This window comes from Triturus cristatus, chromosome 1_2, assembly GCF_964204655.1.
Source record: "Triturus cristatus chromosome 1_2, aTriCri1.1, whole genome shotgun sequence".
Taxonomy (NCBI): Eukaryota; Metazoa; Chordata; class Amphibia; order Caudata; family Salamandridae; genus Triturus; species Triturus cristatus.
In genome coordinates, this window is record NC_140580.1 from 946,514,532 (window position 1) to 946,535,854 (window position 21,323).

Genomic DNA, 21,323 nt, shown 5'->3' on the forward strand with positions numbered 1-21,323 from the left:
GATTGGTGGCAATGAGATAGCTGTCACTGGCCATGAGGGCCAACAGATAAGGAAGATTAATAAGACATATTCCTTATTTTGTACACAGATCAAACACATGCATCAAAAAGAACTCATCCAATCTGTAATATCAAAATTAGAGGGCGGGATGTCTCAGTATTGACTTATACAGGCACCTTTGTCAACGTAATGGATATCGAACAATACTAAATGTTCTGAGATAGACTTCCACTGCAAAACACCAAGACAAAGATCTTTCAGTTTAGAGGCAACACTCCACTACGCCTGGTAGGGACATTCAAAGAAAATCTCTGACCAAAGGGACAGGAGGTGCGAGCAAAATTCTGTGTCAATGACAATGCCATAAAACCAGTAGCACTTCCACTTTGGCTCGTCCTATTCCACGTTAGGGCACAGGTGGAATAAGAACCGGAGAAACTAGAGAACCTTGGTGTGAGAAGCTGGCCTGGTATATGATGTCCACTAATGTAAGTGGGCACCTTGCACCAGTCCAGACAACCCTTATGGTGATTTAAGAGGTCTCAGACAACCTTAGAAAGCTATCCAAGTGGTAGCTGTGAAGAGCAGCCTTCAGGCTTAGTCTTGAAGGAATGTAAAGCGGCTTGTTTTACCAGAATGTAATCTTATAGTATAGACTAAATGAAAGAGAACCACACAAGGTATTTATGAAAATATATATTTATTTCATAATACTCTCCAGTATCTCCCACACGGAGAAATACACAAAGCACACAATACTATAACAAATAAATCACAGTAAATAGCACTAATATACAGTGGGCCCGGGGGGGGGGGCAAACCATATACTAAGAAAGTGGTATAAGAACCACAACTCGAGTCAGGACAATGTCAAGAGGATGTAGAATTGCTGGGACCCCAAGGAACCACCCAAAGTGAATAGATAGGGACCCACGGAGAGTGTGTGCAATGTGAGCACACTTCTGTGTGCTCCGTACAAGTCTATGTGCATGTCGCGGTTGGATTTTTAAAGATAAAGGACCCTTCCCAGTGTACCCTGAAGAAACTCCATAAAAGACAGAAGGTTGGAGAGCCACCCCACCCGTGGATACCATAGTACCCAAGTTAACTATCCCAGGGAAGCCGGGTATATAGGTGTGAAGTGGCATCAGAAACCGCCGTCGAACCCAATGGATGACTTTAGGAAAGTGCCGCTGCTGGAAGAGGAGAAAGTGTCCGGCGGAATCCAAACATGGATTCTTGATGAAGAGTACTTGAAAGCAGAGGGGACAGAGTCTAGTTCACTTGAGAGTGACCAGGGGCTCGGTAGATGAATGCCCACCGATGTTGAGTGCTTCAGGACAGACAGACCCTCCAGCTTTTCGCTATTTCACGATTTGCAAAATAATCTCGAAATCAGCAGAGGAGCGCGATTACCGCGATTTTTTACTTTTTGGCCGCAAAAAAGGGTCTCCGGCAGGCAGTAAAAAAAAAATGATTGCATCTTATTGGCTGTACGCACACTCGTCACTACGTGGCGCCGTACAGCTGTAAATACCTGCCTGCTTCTTACTGCGGCCGGCATTCGGGATTACAGAAATAAAAACTACAGTTTTGTCAGTGGGCCCTGCCCATTGACACGATTGTACACCTTAAGAGGCTGCATCTCAGCTGCGCATGCCTCTCTCTTTTACCCCTCGCCGTGACAGCATCCCTCCCCTTAATAGGCTCCTTCCCACTTCTCTTGCTGTGCCTTCGCTCTACCCCCTTCTTCCCTTTCCAGTTCCTATTTGCCCGTGGCAGGAGGGGTGCAGGGGAGAGGATAGCGGAATGGAGGGTGTAAACAATTCTGTATGGCTGACAAGGTCCATCGTTTCGACTTTGTTTTACATGGAGGTTTGCACACCATATATGTAGGGAATAAATGTACTTCAGTGTTGATTCCAAACACAAAATAGATTCTGCAGTTTGTCAAACTTTAATCACCTTCATAAAAATAAAAATAAAAAACCCTTCCAGCCAAAACGTTTCTTCTTTTGGATATATAACCCAGCAACTTCTCCAGGCTGGTAAAGAACACACACATAACTCAATAAAACTCCTGCAGATTATTTTAAAAATATTTGCTTCACCCTGATAGAAAGCAACTCGTGCCAATTCAAGAAAGACAAACATGTGACTTCACGGGGCCAAGGGGATGCTTTAAAATTAGTACAGAGAGACCAACAAATGATGACATTATGAGTAAAGTCAGTTTGTTGAAAATTATACACATGACAGCATAAATGATACTAATTACGTATGAACCTAGTCCATGTTGACATATGTTGGAGTCTAACTCCAAGAGTAACTGTTTCCATAATGTCAATATGTCAAAGCAGTTAAGATATATGGCAACTAACCCCACCTATGTGAGCAAATGGCATAAAAAGTAAAGAAAAAACATGAAAAGTAGTAAAATATATTATCTCCTGAATTGAGGACAGAAGAGAAAATGAATATCACAGTTTAGTGATATTCAATGTGAAATCCAAAAGGACTGCTAAAATGTTGTAGCAATCCACCAAAGTGTGAAAGTTAATTAAATAAAAATAACACGGTGTTGTAAATATGTTTTTTTTTCTGCAAGTACAATGTAAGAATGTCAGGTAAATATGTGGTACAAGACTGATGTAAAGAATTTTAATATCATGCTAAAGTTGTCAGCCACAAATCATTCCTAGGCGAGGTGCAAATAGGTGATCAGTTGCTTGGGTGAACAAATAGAAAGCAAGTGCCCACTTTGAATTCATAGGCAAAAGGAGGTTATATGTTGTAGCGTGATTTTTCCCCTTCTTGGGAGAAATCACGCTACAACATTACACATTAAACGGTGGTCATATGAGAGATATGAACAAATGTTATTTTAGTACTACCTAGCTTCCTCCTGGCAGGTGTCCACTGCAATAGCAGTGGGGCGTCATTAGTTGCTTCCTGTGCAAGCGCCAAGGTGGAGGAGTCCCTCGTTCGTTTCTCCTCAAAGGAGGGTCGTGCGTGATGTCACCAGGTGGCGCCCAGAACAGCAGAATATAAGGTATCATGAATCATGAGGCCCGCGATTGGCCTCTTTTTCTTTCTGCTGCGCACCAGGATGCAACATACCACATCAAACGCCCCCCCACTCACTCCCGGAAGAAGGTGGAATTTCTTGCAGCAGAAAAATGGGGCTACCCAAACATTTCAGACTGTTTACTGAACTTACAGCCTGGAGGTGTGTTGATTTTTGTGGGCACTGTGCGGGCAGTTGGGGGACTGACCTGCAGGTGGTCCTGGACCTTTCTGCCCAACCCCGCGATGCCTGGAGTTAAACATTTTGGGGTTTTTGCCTGGTGACAGGTACCCCGGCAGGGCCAATGTGTTATGCCATTCCATGAAGTATGTGTTGTTTGGAATTACGGGTACTGCCCATCCCTCTGACTGATGGAGGGGAAGTTGCCACAAAGGTATGTCCTGGATGCCCTTGGTTGAGGGCTTGGGTTATGGATAAAGAAAGCCAGATACGAGCTGTACCACGAAGTATGTTGAGTGCTGAGGAGTCGGTGTCCAGCGGGAGCACCAACAAGCCTTGGCAAAAGCAACACACACAGGAAGTCAAGAAGTTGCAGGAAGAGGACCTGCAAGGTCCAGTAGACTCACCACAGGCAGGAAAGTCAGGGCAAGCCCGGAGCAATCAGGGGAGCCCAAAGAAGACGTAGTTGACCCTCCGCAGGACCCACAGCTCGAAGACACTGGATTTGCAGGAGGACCTCGGGCAGCTTTACAAAACAACAGGCCACGGAGCACACAGTGCGACGTGGTTGAAGATCTTTGCAGGAGAAGATGCCAGAGCTTGTGGATACTTGACCCCAATGCACTTGCTGCAGAATTGCCACCAAGCATTTGCACTTGCAAAAGTACACAGTGCACATGATCGCCCCCAAAACCCAAGCAGCCAGGGGCAGTTTGGTTGCATATTGATATGTAGCTATCCAACCACGCCACATCACCCTGACGATGGATGACATCACGAGTGCCCAATGGTTTTCGAAGATCGAACTAAACTAAGGCTATCATAAGCTACTCCTAAACCCTTCCAGTCGCTACATAACAACGTTCTCAATGCACCTGGGATTGAGGAGATACACAAGGTGGAACTTTGGAATATCCTTGGTTGCTGAGGTGTGGGAGATGCTGTCTGGCCTCCAAGGGGTCATCAAACTCAGCAACCATGTATGGATATACTTCAAATTGCAAATGAACACCACCAACACATAAGAGTGACTATAAAGGTTCTCCGAGCATGGTCTCATGCTGAACAAAGAGAAGTGCAGGTTCTCCAAACAGCAAGTTGACTTTTTGGGAAATATATTCTTGTTGGAAGGCATCAGCGTAGACCCCGAATGGCCGACAACCTCTGCAATGCCCTGTTTCAACATCAGCGACAGAAGTTTTGTTGGAATCGCTAACTATTGCAGGAGGTTCATCTCAAACTTTGCCACCCTGACAGAACCGCTACAACCCCTCACCAAAGCACAAGCCAAGTGGGAGTGGGGTGAACCCCAGAAAACAGCTTTGACATGAGTCAACGATGCCCTACTCCATGATCTCACCATGGCATACTCTGAACCCAGAGGGAGCTGGACCTGATTGTTGGTGCTAGCCCAGTAGAACTTGGAGCTTTCTTAGTCCACAAGCAGGCAAAAGGGCAGCGAATCCCAGTGGCTTTTGCTGGTCAGGAACTGACTGAAGTGGGAGCCAGCTATGCGCTGATAGGGCAGGAGGCTCTTGCCATAAAGTGGAGATGCTGTCACTTCTACCTATACATGTTCAGAAAGAAGTTCAAAGTCATGCCCAATCATAAACCTCTAGTGAGTCTATTCCAATGAACATTTCAGCACCCTTCGACAGGATAGAAGAGTGGGTGATACAGTTGCAACAATGTTAACATGAGGTTGTTTATCAGCCTGGAGCAGAGAACCATACAGATTTTCTCTCAAGACACCCCTTACATCATTCAGAAGCCAAGCAGTCTGCGACCACCGAGCAGTATGTCCAATTAGTCACCCAAGCAGCATGCCCACAAGCCCTAACCCTTCAAGTCTTCATCCAAGCCACCAGCTAGGATGATTACCTTGGGAGAGTCACAGAAGCTATCTGTCAAAACTAATGGATTACATTCCTAGCAAAGCTGCACCAGCATGATCAGAGGTGGAGAGAAACCTTAGAACAACTATGGCAAACTAGGACCGCACTGTGCATAAAGAGCAATGATCTCAGGGCTCAAGTCCTAAAAGAAAAGTGGGGGGGATTCACCGAGTTAGGCAGAATGGGTATGACATCACAGTGTGTGACATCACAGGAAATAACATAACATGAAATGGCATTGCAAGTGGCATCACAGGTCGTGGCATCACAACTCATGACCTCACAGGAAGTGACATCAGATATTAAGACCTTCCATATATTTAGCAGGTCTATCATGAGTACATTTGATTGCATTACAATATTTAACAAATTAAATTTTGCATTGGGGCTGTCCCAAAATCTGGGCCTCAACTTATACATTTATATTTTTTTAAACCCTGCCACAAAGAAATTGGCAACAAAGAGAAACGTGGCAGTAAATCTGTTCTGTTTAATTGGTTCCAAAGTCTGAATTTTAAAATATCTTATGAGGTTAAGGCACCTATCTGCAGAGATCTTTATGGCCCAGCTAAACCTCAGGGAATAATAAAAATGGTACTATAGCTCTGGAGGATAATGTATTTGATGGAGAGATCTGTGTTTTGCCTGGTTCTACTTTTGAATCAAAGTAGCATAGAGGGTTAATGTGTCTCCTACAAAGCACATTCTCTAACATGAAAATGACAGATTTTTCTTTTATGTTAATGGGTAAGTTGGTTACTGCTTTTAAGACAGAGATCCTTTTGTTACTTGCAGTTCATAAATTGTAATCCTTCTAATATAGCACAGTGAGGTATGAAGGACATGTTGCTCCTAAACCTTGAAACCCTCACTGTCTTATGTGACACATCCTTTATATTGATGTACACACAAATGATTTATTGTCAATGTATAATCTGTACCTGTGATGTAAAGCGCTATGCCACCCTGCATTGGAATGAGTAGTGCTAACGTGCTATAAAAAATAGTGGTATTTGAACTGCTATTTGGGTAAATACTGGGGTGACCAACACATCTGGCATTCTTACAGTGTATGCATATATCTTACATACAGGGACTGAACAAAGTCAAAAGCATTTCTCTTTTAAGTACTTGTGAAGTGATAAGATGTGAACCTTTGTTTTCCCTCTATTGCATCTAGGTGTGAGCCTCCCATTAGCTCCCAGCCAGGATCCTCCTACAAAAAGAGGCCTAATGTCCCCTTAACTCTGGCTTTTGTTATGGGCAAGCTGGAATCTGATAAACCCATTCCCTGCCTGCACGTTGCAACTTGCAGGCGCTGCTGAAAGTGTCCTGGTGTAAGAAAATTACATCAGAACGAGTTTAGCATATTTCTGTGAATTCCAGGAGAAGTAGGAAAGGAACGTGGCACTCTGCTGAAAGTGGCCAGCTTTGTACCAGGGTAGATGGCGTATATCATCTGACCCTGCTGCCAAAGGGTTTAGCTTGGTCGTTAAGACTTGGGGGTGTGAGCTTCAGATTTTCCGTCAATCACGCTGATATATCATGGTTATCATTCTATCGAAAGTAGCGCATGGGGGGTGAGGTGGAGGGAGTTCTTAAGGGCCAGTGTGAAGGGAATGGCGTGCGGATTGTAAGAGTACTTATAACTCAGTGTTTTGTAAAAATAATCGAGAGAGTGTGTGTGTTAATCTGAGAGAATATTAACAAATCAAAGGTGAAATCGAACAGACATCTTTCCATACCCGACCGAAAGTCCCTGTAATCAAATAGGTATTAAGTAATACATGTATTAGGGTGTGTAACACCTTCTCTCCCCCAAAGCTACGCCCCTGCTCCCTGTCGTCATACTTCAACGCCCCCTCCCCAACAACTTTAAACGCAGTGTGATGGGGAACACTGTTATTCGCCATTCGATATACAGTTTTCTTTACAGGTGAGATTTCAGTTTTGGGTGCACTTAACTAATCTCAACTCATAATAATTCGAAGCGCCTGAAAAGAACACGGTGTCACGTGCGGACACCCATCGAACGAAGCGATGTGTACCCAGTTCAGTACTCACCCTGCAGTTGATGTTGGCACAGTCTGGTTTCCAGGCAACATATGACGCCAGGGGCGGAACACAATTCGGTGCGTTCCAAGCCTCGTTCTGAGAAACCATGAACACACAAGGCATGGAGTTGTTGAATTCCAACATATGCCAGGAGCCTCTGCGCAACCCAACTGAGACCATACCAACAGCCCCAATGTGTGTCCTCTAGCCTCGAAAAAGCTTTGGAGTGGCGTATGAATTGTTTTCAGCGTTACTGTCAAACGAAGAAAAATAACACGTGAATGTGATGGCTACGTACCTTGAATTAGTTCCTAAAATTAAAGAGGTTGTTTTGGGGTCTTTCGAAATTTCTCAGGAAGTTCACGAATTCACCACCTATAACTAATTTCCACCACTTGCGCGTCATTGTATATTCCCACTATAGGCGCTCTAGCGTTTTTTGATGTGATGGAGTTTGACGCATGCGCAAAGAGTTCTTTGGTGCGCCGCGCGGTGGTTTGGTCTCCCGCGTCTTGCCGTGTGAACCTGAGAACTGCGGAGGCACAACGAGAAACGGACAGTCTTTGGCGGTAAGAAGAGAAGACCCGGAGTGCGTGATTCCCGTAAATAGTTTGAGTTAGCGATTCAAACTCTGTGCTCCACAAGCTTAGGATGAGCAAAGCACGTTATGAAGGAAAGGCCTTATTTGCATAACACGTACTTCCCAAGATTCACTCGGGACACTTTTCCTGGGTGTTTTATTTATGGCAATAACAACTGCATAATTGAATTTGAGAGCCATGATTCTGATGAGAATGGCTGGCATGCATGAATGTGTGGAACTCTTGGCGCCCTCTTTCTTGTTTAAACGTCAGAGGCATGCCTTAAAGTGGTTAGTGATGCATACGAAGCAATGTCGCAGGTCGGTGGGCACTTGATACAGTTTGCTGATTGTGTAATGCTTTCCGTTCTCTGTTCAGCCAAGTGTATTATGTTACAGATTGTTAGCAAGACTGTGCCGGATATGGAGTTCGAGTGGGTTGAAGTGAAAGAATGCTGCTTCAGGTCCGGCGTTGCACAAAGCAACTTTTACCCTATCATCCTCAGCACACCAACACAACTGCATGTTTATCTATGTGAACGGTCAAATGCGAGACCTGTTGCTTTGCAATATAGGGCCATCTCGATCGTTTGTTAGATTGTAAATATCAGAGGAAGAAACTGGCCTGCGGCGTCTTCAAAGTAGTGATAAATAGTGCAGGGAAGAAGATTTGTAAATTACACAGATGTGTCAACGAGAGAGAGAGGGGGGACCAGGAGCTAATTAAAGGTCCAGTGCCTGTGCTCCAGACGTTAAGTGTAAATGCACAAGGGTGAGGACACTGTTCCTAGGGAGGTATGCAGAGTATTGCTCACTCCTAAAGGGAAAGAGAGACAAAAAGAGGGAGGTGGGTACTGGGTGTACTGGACCTGGGACTCAATCGTGAGAGGGGAAGAACAAGTCTTGTCCCTTGTTTCCCTCACACACCGCGAAGGATGTCATGTTTCATCATTGGGCAGTTGCTCCTCATCGGGCCAGCGCTGCAATGCCCTACGGGTCCCCCAGAGGCTCACTTTGTCAGAGATCTCCTGCGAACTGCCGTCTGGTGCATGCGGGTGTGCTGGTCGAGTCCTAAGTGGGAAGTGTGCGTGCAGAGGTTAAAATTCACTACGGGTTACCAAAGATTTAGGTTTTAATATGACAGTACCCGTGTCAAAATAAAAGACCCGCAGGTCAGGCGTTACCTCTAAAGCGTAATGTGCCTGGGTAACTCAAAAGGTCAACATGTTTCGCGCCTCTGGGGTCCCGTAGGATCCGTGGCGCTTCTTCAGGACCAGGTGTGTGTTGAGTGCGGAAGTGGTGCACGTGATAATAAAATGATGCACAAAGCAGTGAATAATGTATATTTACACAGGGGGGTATAGTCACCCTCTAAGAAAATCAGGGCAGGCCCAAACCTGTGACTACTACCAGTGGGCTACAACTAAATAGTTGAGACTGCTCTCTGATTGACGGCCTAGAAAAAGGGGAGAGAAGTTCTCCCAAGGCTAGGGACGTGGGCTGCCCGCACCTTACCGGGGAATGACTTCGGCTGCTGGCTCGTCTGCACCCACCCGTGCCACACGTCTGCCTGGAGGACTCCCCCAGCATGCACCAGACGGCAGTTTGAAGAAGATCTCTGACAAAGTGACCCTTCGGGGGACCTGTAGGGCATTGCAGCGCCGGCCCGACGAGTAGCAACTGCCCAATGATGAAGCATGACATCCATCGGGGTTTCTGAGGGCAACAAGGGACAAGACTTGTTCTTCCCCTCTCACAATTGAGTCCCAGGCCTAGTACACCCAGTACCCATCTCGCCCTTCCTCTTTTTGTCTCAGTTTCCCTTTAGGAGTGAGCAATAATCTGCATACCACCCTAGGAACAGTGTCCTCACCCTTGTGCATTTATTGTAAATTACACAGACACAAAGTGTGAAGTGAGAGTTACATATGATCCGAGCTACAAACACTAACAAAGCGCTCCAACACCTTTCGCACACTGTCACGGCTCAGGAGGAAGAGCGGAAGAGGGGGTATTTCCTGCCTTCTCCGTGATTTGAGTGTGCAGTGTGGCATCGCGTAATGTCATTGCTATTTTTGCCTAATAAAAAACACTCCAGCTGTAGTAGGGCTCTAGCTTCACCTCCTGGTGCAGGGCGGGCTGCGATTTATGGCAAGCATGGACGGAGGGAGGGAGGAATGGTCTCGGCTGCAGCTCCGGCCTCGTACAGTCCTCCTGCTATTACTAATGAGCGAGAGGCGCTGAGGTGGTGGTATTACTGGTGGTGGTATTGGCATTACTGGTGGTGGTATTCATTGGCATTGGTGGTATTTATTGGAATTGGTGGTGGTATTCATTGGAATTGGTGGTGGTATTGGTGGTATTCATTGGAACTGGTGGTGGTATTGGAATTGGTTGTATTCATTGGTATTGGTGGTGGTGGTGTTACTGGTATTGGTGGTGGTATTACTGGTATTGCTGGTCGTATTGGTGCTATTCATTGGTATTGGTGGTGGTGTTAATAAAACAGGCTTTTTGAAAACAACCTGTCAGGTGGCTTTAGTACAGATGACATGTAACACATATGTGCTGTTTTCAGCTAAAGCCTTTTAGCACAGGATTATGTGCTACTTGGAATTCACATGATTTAATTCGCTAATCATTTCTAAATCCATTTTACTAAGGGGGGGGAAGGGGGTTGAAACAGACACTAGATAATGCCGGGTTAAAGTGATTGAAAGCAGGAGCCCATTTTACGCGAGCGGCCGTGCTGCTTAAAAAAACACAAGAGGTTTCAGCTGAAGCAGCGCATGTCCGGCCTGCAGTAAGAGAAACTCAAAGTAAATTGTGCTTATAGACTAAATACGGGGGCATTTGGGGCACGTGAGAAATATAAGTGAGCTGCCAAAGACAGAACGCACAAAAATATTTTGCTGATGTAATGGAAATTTCTGCTGGAGGTTAGGGTACATGCAGCACACTCTTTTTTAAAAAACAAATATCAAACATAATTGACAAGAATGATAACTTTCTCCCAAAAAAGTAGGAAATGCCCATCGAATGTCGAGATGGGTGGTAACAATCCGAACAAAGTGCCCTGTGAAAAAAAGCATCACTAGTTGTTAGTTTAAGCGTACTACGGCAACCCAACACACTCCTTTCGTATCTAATAGAGCGTAGTTTATTTATGTATGTTCAAATAAAAAATGAGTCCCATTTATTTATTAAATAAAAATGATTACATCTCTGTTGATGTTTTTCTCTATATTCACAATAGAAATGACATTGACGATCCTTCTGTAAAACAGATTTCAGCACCACAATGAAGTAGATAAACAACAAAAATGTTGTTAACTTCTGAGGACCTCCAAGGTGATATAAATCACTTCTGGCAGAAAATGAAAATGTCTGCGTTCTGTGTGTGTGGTGTGGGGCTGAGGATGTCGCAGCTGAATTTTTTAATTCTGAAATACCAAGGGCAGTAAAAATCCTGAAACATGAACAGGGGCAGAAGTCTACATGCAATGGAAGTGGGGGCTCCTTTGCTCAGAGACTGGCTGTGCCGTGTGAAGGGGGCACCCACCAGCTCCCGGAACAGCTCTCGTTTCTGAGGTTTTTGTTTCCACACCTCAGATTCCTACCTAAAGCTCTGTGTCAAGCTTTGCTCTGCCATTTGGGAAGCTGTGCCCGAAGACAATGCTCTGTCCTCTCCGCACACCCTTCCTACCCTAGAAATGATGTAGCGCCTCACAAGTGACACCATGTAGCCGTGTTGCGGCTTCACTGGTGCTCTGAGGAGCAGAGAGAAGGGACTCCTCCCTCGGAGCCTCCTGCATTCACTCTCCTTTCCCTTCTGCGCTTGAGACGTTTAAACAAATACCTATTTGCAATGCCATAGGTCTCGCATTTAATTGCCAGACCTATGGCATTGCAAACAAACGGGCGCCATTGTCCCTGCTTCGAAAGTGAAAGCGGGTATGGCGTGCTGAATGTAAGCGAAGCTCGTTGTCGTGCCTAATGTAGGAGAAGCTCAATAAAGAGAAAAGAAAGTACACATACGGTGTAAGAACCAAGTAAAGTGGCCAGTAGCCATGGGAGGATACAAGCAATGACATGGCTGTACTAAGGAGGGACTAACAAGCCTATTGAGGAATCAAACACCAGCATTTACGAAGGACAAAGACACAAGCCAATGAAAAATATGGGCGGGGCTTCTCCGTACTCTACCTACAACAGCTCGCTAGAGCAGCGCTTGCACGATGGCTCAGGCTTGACCTAAAAAGTGTCACATGGCAAGGGTTATCTATATCTGTCTGGTCACATGTCAGGGTGACGATGCTATTTAATCAGTTATTGGTCCATAAAGCAGTAGAACAACTTTAGCAGCCACTTGACAAGATTTACCAGCCACATGTCAGGATGAAAGGACTATGGCAGAGCCAGGTATATTGGGCTCTCTTCCTGGGGATAAGTTAATTAGTTTGTATTTTTATAAAGCGTTGCAGGTTGCTTTTTTGACGGTTGCTTTTTTGATGCTTCCTAGCATTGAACGTCGATATGACAGATTAGTGTACTCTGGCAGGAATTTGGGAGGTTAGATTCTGATCTGGTAGGGTAAGAATGTATCCTCCTATTCTTCATTTGCTGTGCATATTCCGCCATGACTTGGACAGTGAGTTTAAGAAGTTTGCTTTTCAGGTATTTTCTGAACCGTGTGTAGTTAGATTTGGTTCACAGGTTTAGATACAGGAAGAGGATGTTCTCCTTTATCATGACGAAGACATGGTCTAGGCACGAAGTAAAGTTTTCCTGATTTCTCAGGTCTTTTTTTCAGCCTGAACTGTATGTTGTAGTACAATTTGAAGTTCATTTTATGTTGCTCAAGAAGCTGAGTTCGGAGGTGCATGTAGATGATGAACAATATTCAGGTTTCCAGTATGCTGCATGAAATGATGAGGATAACTCTGATCCAAACAGACCCAAATATTGTGGCTGTGGTTCGAGAAAAACGTTTGTTTTTATGTTAGTCCAGTCATGGCCAGGCATTGCTTTAGTCTTTCTGTTAGGCAGCAGATGGGCCAAGGGCTATCGGACTGATTTCTTGTCTTTGTTCCTGGAAAGGGGAGCTCTTCGTTGTAGGGCGAAATAGTCGGTGCACGTTAAAGATGTGACTCTTTGCTGGTGAATCTGGTTCATATTCACGTTTTTCGAGGTGTCTTGTAAGATCTCAGCTGGGTCGGACTGTCCGCATACCTCTTGCCAGGAGCTGAAGGTCGGATGAGGCTGGCAGGAGAGTCTCACTCTGTAGAAGAGTAAGAACATTGATATTTTTAAAACTAGCATATAGAGCTGATTCAGTGTTTGCCCACCTGCTCCATGAAGTCACCCACCATGCAGCTGATGGAATACTCCCTTAACGACCGTGCAGGATCAAAATATCCACTGCCACCATCCAACTATTGGCAGAGCTAAGATTTTTGGCTGTCATATTTATCTGTAACACACACATCAGACACTTGATGGTGCCTTTGGTCCATGCAGCAGAAAATGGCTGTAGGCCATTTAACCCACAACATACTGTTCTCTATGGCAGTGTTTAGATCAGCCAAATTCCATTCTCCTGTACAGATGCTATTAATGCTTGTGCGTGCACCAGTAGCTGTATGTAGCTGGACACTGCAAGAGTCAAAACATGGTGTCTATGGGCCAGGATGTCATTGTATGGGAATTTAACAGTGCAGATTATCTTACAATCTGCAAACCCAGTTTATATTTTGCAGTAGAAAAATGCACACATTCACACTGCATCACTTAGCGATCAGAAATTCTAGGGTAAGGGCAACTCGCATCTGCAGTACACCCTGTGTTGTACGTTCTTATGACCTTTTTAACTGACATTTGCAAACAGCCCTGATTTCAATGGTAAGTAAGTTACTGAAATTCGTAGAAAGTTAGAGAAATGTAGATGAATTGTCTCTTTAGAATACTCATTTTGATATACCAGGGACCAGAAGTGGCTTCCCCCACAGAGACAAAACAAATTAAAATAAATTGCATTTATTTTTGTAATACCCAAGGATTTATGCAAACACGTTTTTGTTGTTCATTTCAAAATTTGTAGGGCGAGGCCTGAAACTGTATTTACTGTAAGACAATAGACATTACATGTCATTTAATTTGAACTTGGGGGGTTTAAGTGCGATAGTTGCTATCCTTTATTTTTAAGCCTACTACAAAGGTACAAAACCATTATTTTAGATGAGCCATCTCTTCCGATAATGGACATCAAGCGGGTAAGCCTACCCTTATTTGTAGACCAATAAGTAGGGTGTTTTTCTTTCTCTCCGATTTACAAAATCCTTGGAGTTGTCCAGTGTTACACATTCTCTTATCCGAGGCATAACCTAGTAATGGCTCTCTAATATTGTTTCTACTAGACAGCTGAAGCTCTTTTGTCCTGAGTGGGATAAGTCGCAAGTGGGGAAAGCCCGCCTCTTGCCACTAAACCTTGCTCAATGCCACGAAGGACGAGGGCCGTGTGGGGGGGGGGGGGGGGGAAACCTACCCTGAAAAAATGCTTTTTAGGTCTTACCTACTCAAAGCATGTGCTCTCTCTTCAAGACCTTTTTTTCCTGAGATGTGGGCTTAGGGGCCACCCATTGCTTAACAGAGGGTGGCTTTATTGTGTTTAATTTTTTTACTTCAAATTGGTCAGCTGCTGTAGGCTTCCTTCCTCTTTGAATTTTCCCCTCTCATGGTGCATTGGTGCTTTTCTTTTCACTGCTCATTTTTGTAGGTGCTATTTATTTCTTTTGATTGAAGCACACTACCAAAGTGTGTCGTTTTCCAGCCAGCTCTCTTGTGCACTAATCGATGTTCTTCCCCAGTCCATCTGCTTGCTCCCACCAGCTATTGTCTGTGTTGCCTTTCCTCCACCCTCTCTCCCTCCCTCAGTTATTGATAAAGCTGTTCACATTTTTGGCAAACCAGGGACCTAAGACACAGTGAGGTGAATTACATAATATGGCCAAGGAAAAAGTGAGACTAACCATTTTTATACTCGTATGCACATGTATATTCTATATTCAGTATTTGTTAAAGTAATGTTTTGGGAAATCAACAGAAGGCCTTGGGAGACTCGTGTTCCCTTTCCTGTAAAAACTCTCAAGACACTTCCTAGGACACTAAAGTAAGATAGAAAGCCATCCCTTAAAAAAACCTGGTATTTCAAACATGAGTGCTTGCATACTGGAAACACCGCCATGATAAAAACTTTGACCAAAAACCAGAGTTCCTACTGAACCCTGATGTAGAGAGACCATTTTCGTGAGTCCATTATAATTATAAAGATGGTATCATCGGAAGTTGGCTTAAATCCACACTCTGGCATATGAGCCCCAACATAATCCGAGTCTGGTATTATAAAATCTTAGATAAGAGAACAGCCAGACATTAAATCTGCCAAGTTGATTATTTTAAAGGACCAACATAGCAGATTCAGGCAGGAGACTCCAGTTTTTTTGTTTTAAAGCCCAAACCTGCTTTATTTGTCTTCCGGCTGAAATTGCCCCTTTTTCAATGGAAGTCTATGGAGAAAATACTCTTTTCAAAATGTTGGCATGTATGCAGTTCCCTTAAAAAGCTTCTGGTCCATGGACAGGTAGATTTTTCACACAATCTATCCCACTTTATCCTATGTTGGTTAGGGGGAGAGGCTATTGGGACAGGTGACCTATAAACATGGGTTCTGTTTTTTTAGGTTACTGTCAGACACTCTAGTTCTCCCTCCAGCATTTTCTGCCACTGAAAGTGTCTCACTTACTGGCCCCGCAGCTGCAGTGTTGAGTTGCGAGGCTCCTGATGTTGATCTGAGTTAGAGAGCTAACCGATGATGACACAGCTATTAGTTAATTCCTGCTTAAAAAAGGGTAACATGTAAAGCATGGACCCTTAAACCAGATATCTTTAAACTTTTTTGATGGGTAGACACCCTTTCCGCCCCCTCTCCCCATCAAACGTTTTTAGGCATAAGAACTTCCCCCCTGACAAAATTTCCTGGAACTCCTCATCATCAACCACCACAAACGGCCCCAGTTCCCACAGCAAATAATTTTTACGGTGGGCAAATAATATTAAACTGTGTTTAGCAAACAAAAGGTTTGTGGGTGGCTGTGGCTCGGTGTAGTTGGCTGTGGTTCGGTGTCGGAGGCCTACCACACAGTTCAAACATAGTCTCCAAAAAGAATTACCCAAAAATGCTCAATGGTACTTTCTTTTTCACAAACAAAACATAATTTGACAACTTATTTGGATGATAACACCTTTCTGAACTAATGTGATAGGTGTGCCTATTTTTCTCCAGAGAGACGGTCATTCTGTGGTTGCACCTCATTAGTACCATTTATATAGCAATAAGCAACAAAAAGGTGACCAGTCCAGCTTTGCAAATGGCATTCTATTGCACAGCAACACGTGTCGCTGCTTTTTAGTAACTTTTGACCTGCTGGTTAAGCCAGTGGTTCCCTATCTGTGCGCCGTCAAGACTAGCCAGGGGAGCCGCGCTCATTGCATTTAATGTTGATTTGAGTTAAACTAATTAGACAAATGGATGATGTAGATGATTTGTAAGTGACATGCCTATAGCTGGAAACGTAGTGCTTAGTTGATGGCATGTCGAGGGAGATGACCTCCATATTTCACGTTCAACACTCCCAAAGTAAACGGAAGATGCCTGATTAATTTTGTTAGACTGGTTGATCATTTAGTTTATTCCCAAATGCATTTTACACCAATGCAAGCTATCAGGAAAGTAAAGTTGTCCTGTCTCTCAAACCAGTGGCCTCATTTGTATGTCGGTCGGAAAGCCTCCGACTGCAGTTCGGAGGTTTTCCGACCGACATCCAAGGTTTGACTTCTGACCGCCTAATAACCATGTAGGCGGTCGGAAGTCAAATCGACATGTCATTCTGGCTGTCTTCCCACGTGCTGAAGGAGCCAGTCGGAACCGGCACGTAATCCCATAAGGACGGCGTTTCCGCCATCGAGATCACGATGTCTGTTTCCCGCAGGCTTTTCATGTCAGGCTTTTCATGTCAGAAACCCCATCTGAAAGTGACTTTCCTTTACGGCCTCTGGTTGTGGGCCTGGGTGGCACCTATGGTGCCCCACAGTAAATCCCTGTACTATTTGGCAGGCATGTGAGGCGCATGCCACACAGTGCAGTGGTTTACACAAACTCTCATTTCTCTATGGGAGCTTGTGCTGCTGTCAGAAACCGCCCGCAGCACAAGCTCCCATAGAGAAATGGGAGTTTGTGACTGTACCATATGCGGTCGCATTGTAATTAGGTGGTCGGAACCACCGACCTACGGTCGGTCGGTTCCAACACAAAAACACTGCCTGACATCGTAATAAGACCCCAAGCGTTAAGTATTGACATGTGATTGCTCTCCCATTTCTCCCATTTTTGTGACATCAGGGGCTTGAAAATAAACACTTCTAAAACCAAGCTAATGGCACTATCACCCTCTAGAAATTTTAGGAATAATATTAAGCTCAACAACACTATTCTTGAGCTAGTTGAGGCTTTTGATTATCTTGGAGTCAGGGTAAACAATAAGCTAAAATGGGCTCCCCATCTATCGAAAATGCTTCTTGCCCATAAGAGAGCCTCAGGGGCAATAGCGAAACACCAGAGACTCTCTTACAGCAGGCCCATTGCTGCGGCAGTCAAGGTCTATGAGGGGAAGGCAATGCCAGCGGCCCTATACGGGGCGGAACTGTGGGGGTTCGAAAACCTAACAGAGCTGCTTAGATCTGAGAATAAGTTCTTCAGAGACTTACTGTCGCTCCCTCTGTCTACCCCACTAGTTCCTCTCCGTTATGATCTTGGCAGACAAAACATTAGCAATGTAGCCAGGCTGCGCCCCTTACTATACTGGGCAAGGCTCCGGAGAACCCCTGAACTCCACCACTATGCATCTGCCCTCGACGAGCTAATAAAACTTGGAGCTGAGCGCAAGATTCCCTGGGTATCAAATTTGAAAAAGGAGCTCCAGAAGATAGGTCTGGAAGAGGCCTGGGAAACCCAGCTCCCCCCACCCAAATCTATGATAAAAAAAGGCTTACTGGAATGGGTTATGACTAATACCCTAAGAAATCAGGGAGGTGAGCTAACTTTGAATTTACTGGATGTGAAACCTGCACCTAGCATGGAACTCTTTCTCGACATTATTGAATCTCCTGAAGATAGGTCCCTTTATCTCAAGATGAGATATGGTACTCTCCCACTCTTCGAGTTTCAATCTAGATGGAGCACGGCACCCGCAAGTCCGAAAGGCTGTCCCGGTTGTGCCTCGCCCTTGGAGTCTATTGGTCACTTTCTGTTTGCATGTAAAGCATACCGGCAACCAAGAGCGAGATGGTTGATACCGGTTTGTAAAAATATGTGGACCAGGTCTGCCAGGGTGGCATTGCGCATCTTGATCTATGATACATCAGTCCCTAGCGTCATCTGTGGGACTGCTAAATACTTGGGCTGGGCCTGGAGGATTAGACGCAAGCTCCTTAAGGTGCAACAATTTTAAGATATAAACTTATCCCTGCTGCCCACAAAGAATATCATTGCCAAAGGTACTGACAAATGGGGGTCTTTGTTTACACTGTACATACATATTTATTGCCATTTGTATTGCTTTTAATTGTATAAGGTTCGAAGTATATAGTTGTAGTGGGTTTTAAACTGTTTTTTATACTTATTGTACCAAACTTTTATGATATTTTTTTAATATATCGAATAAAGTAACTACAACAACGACATGTGTACCTGAACCATAGGTACTACCAGTACACATTTTTTCCAGTACACACACATTTCCTTGATGAGTACAGTGAAGTAAAACACCATAGATTGCATAATGCCAACATTTGGAAGAAAGGAAGAGGAACATTTTAAAAACAGAAATTGAGAATTTGTTTTGGCTAGCAATGAATTGGAGGCAATTTTAGGGAGGAGACAGCTAAAATAAAGCTGAAAGTAGTTTAGTCTGCCTGCTGAGACAGGTGGGTTGGCACGTATGACATGGGTGGAAACAGAACTGCATGCAAATATTCTTCAAGCGCAAAAGCACTTTGGCTAATGGACCTACATGGATATGGGTGCTATTTAGTACTGTAAGTGGGATAACAAAGTTTGTGAGGGTTCTCTAAGGAATGGGCAAAGAAGTGTAACTAGGAATATGTTATTAGATGCGCTGCATTAGTAATACGAAACACCCTGCGTATATGATTATAATACCTTCATCAGCTTCATCCCAATTATTTTCAGGGGAAAAAAGGGTAGTACTCCAGAGGCCGGGCTTACATCTCCCCCCCCCCCCCCCCCCCCCCCATCCTCCAAGAAAAAGTAACGTAATGGTGAGCCGCGGCCAATATGTCAAGGGAGCCACGGGTCAAAAAAGTTTGGGAACCATTGAGTTAAGCTATAAACAGATTTTATTTGTTGTTAAAAACATCAGATTTTGCAGCAGATGATGGATTATGTAGCAAATGCAACAAGTTTATAATTATGCGAAAACAGCTGCAGCAGTACAATCGCAAATTCCAGTGGCCTTTGGTATAATGGTTGTAATGCATGGGCTGCAACTTTAGTGCATGGCATTTGAGGGGAACCATACTAAATTTCATGGGCTACTAACATCTTGGCTTTTACAGCTGCATGGAACTGGAGGTTGCTGAACAACATTCATGATAATGAAAACATACTATTTACAATCATTAATGATGAACTGTTAGGTCCAAGCAGGATGCTTTTTTAATTCCAGGGGAGGAAAGAGTCCCTTAATCTTCTTTCGCACTGTTTTTCTAAAAAGGTGTTTATTTTTACACTATGAAAACTGACTCCTGGTTATATCAGTTTTCTTCTGCTGTTGACTTCAGTCATATTGGGGTGGGGGGGGGGGGCTGGAGCAAATGTGTGGCTAAAACATTTTCTAGGTCTTTCACCATCAGGTAGCTACATCTAAAATAACAGGCAGTTTAAATGAAAAATGCATTTAAAATTAATTTAGTGGGAAATGCACTATAGTACATTATGAAACCCCTATTAGTTAATGCACTGCAAAGTTCTCTGTGTAACTAGAGAGCCACAGAATTAAATCTTGGCTGGTGCAGTAGAGAATAGGGACTTGTGTATTTTTAGTGCTACAAGGTCACAGCCTGTGACAGAAAGCACTGTGAACATGTAAATCATTATGTTATACTTTCATTACACACCGTATAAGATAAAATGGGGCTTCCAAAATATAGATTTCAGTAATCCCCAGAGCATACGTAATGCAATTTATTTTCCATAAGTGGCCCTTCAACACCTCCTCAGGAATAGTAAACTCTATTTAAATACAATTAAAAGCACACACTTCACAGCTCATTTGTTAACTCTTTGCACTACCACTCAAAAAAGACTGAATCTATGTTATCACAAAGCTGCCAGTGATTTGATCAATTAAAGCCAGTACTGGCTCCCAAGCATTCTTTACATTTGCAGATTACCCTTTGCAGATCGACTCTTGGGCACATTTGCATTTCTTTCCGGCAAGCAGGCACCCTGGCAGGGAACCTTGTTTAGCTGTCTGCCTGGCTTTGGTTTAACAGCACAGTACACTCCTTTAATGACAACCCAGCTTAAGCATTTTAACTATCGGAATTAATCATTCGGGAACGGTTGTCTTTTTCCAAAGCAAAGAGCAAACATTTTGTATTCCGGGAAGAAGTGAAGCTGGGGAATGCGCACCCCCCTGGGGTCACGCTGCACAGATTGAAGGCCTCTGCCTTAAACCGAAAGCCACTTGAGGGTGCTAGCACTTCGTGCTTCATTGTATTATTGTGTGCTTTCAGCTTGTTTAAGAAGTGAAGAGGGTGGGAGGGGGCGTGGAGTCAGCATTTGGAAATTTGCTGCAGGCTATTAGTAAAGATATGATGTGAAGCAGGGGTGTAGCTCCAGGGAGATGCTTGGGGTGACCACCCCCCCAATAGATTCTGGTGTGTTTAGTTGGGTCCAGGGGCCTCGAGTCGGCTGGCAGTGTCTGTGGTCTGGTTTCCACTTATTACCTGCCTTCATAGAACTGACACACATCTCTATTAAACTTAGAAGAGATTGTATACACCCATCCCTCCTCCTCCCTCTCGTACAAAACATGCCAAGAATATATAAAGGACTGAATGGCTCTTATGTGGTGCAGATGAGTCTTTTTTAAATGTAAGACTATTTTCATCCATTTTGCCATTTCAATGGCAGTGATGGTGGGGAAATCTGTTTCGCAGCCCCAAATCGAACTGACCAAGCCACGCCCCTTTTGCCAAGACACAGACCTTAAGCTCGACTGGATGTGAGCTCTAGGACTCTTTTGGATAGATGAAAGAGCAAGTGTTAAAGCTGATACCTCATAAATCAGCTAAAACTGCTGTGAAAAGAGATCTGAAACAGGCTGGCCTACAAAAATGAACCAGGCAGTCAAGAGAAGTGAACATTAGGCCGTAGAATTTCGGTTTAGAGCACCTAGAGGAAGGG

The 21,323-nt window shown here is 44.2% G+C and overlaps 2 protein-coding genes across 5 annotated transcripts in view; one reads left to right on the top strand and one right to left on the bottom strand.

The window, feature by feature from the left end:
• C1_2H9orf43 (chromosome 1_2 C9orf43 homolog) overlaps positions 1-7,238 on the bottom strand; it is a 285,830-nt gene extending 278,592 nt beyond the window's left edge. The window contains exon 1 of one of the 4 annotated variants that reach the window (XM_085609947.1): positions 7,207-7,238. The gene's annotated coding sequence lies outside the window, so the exon portion shown is untranslated. The remainder of the gene's footprint in view (positions 1-7,206) is intronic. The other 3 variants (XM_085609948.1, XM_085609945.1, XM_085609950.1) reach the window with 3 other exon arrangements.
• Positions 7,239-7,612: 374 nt separating this feature from the next.
• The window catches only part of POLE3 (DNA polymerase epsilon 3, accessory subunit), a 117,910-nt gene continuing 104,199 nt past the window's right edge, over positions 7,613-21,323 (top strand). Inside the window, exon 1 of the mRNA XM_085609954.1 lies at positions 7,613-7,766. Coding sequence (XP_085466080.1) covers positions 7,659-7,766 — 108 coding nt within the window. The 5' untranslated portion in view covers positions 7,613-7,658. The remainder of the gene's footprint in view (positions 7,767-21,323) is intronic.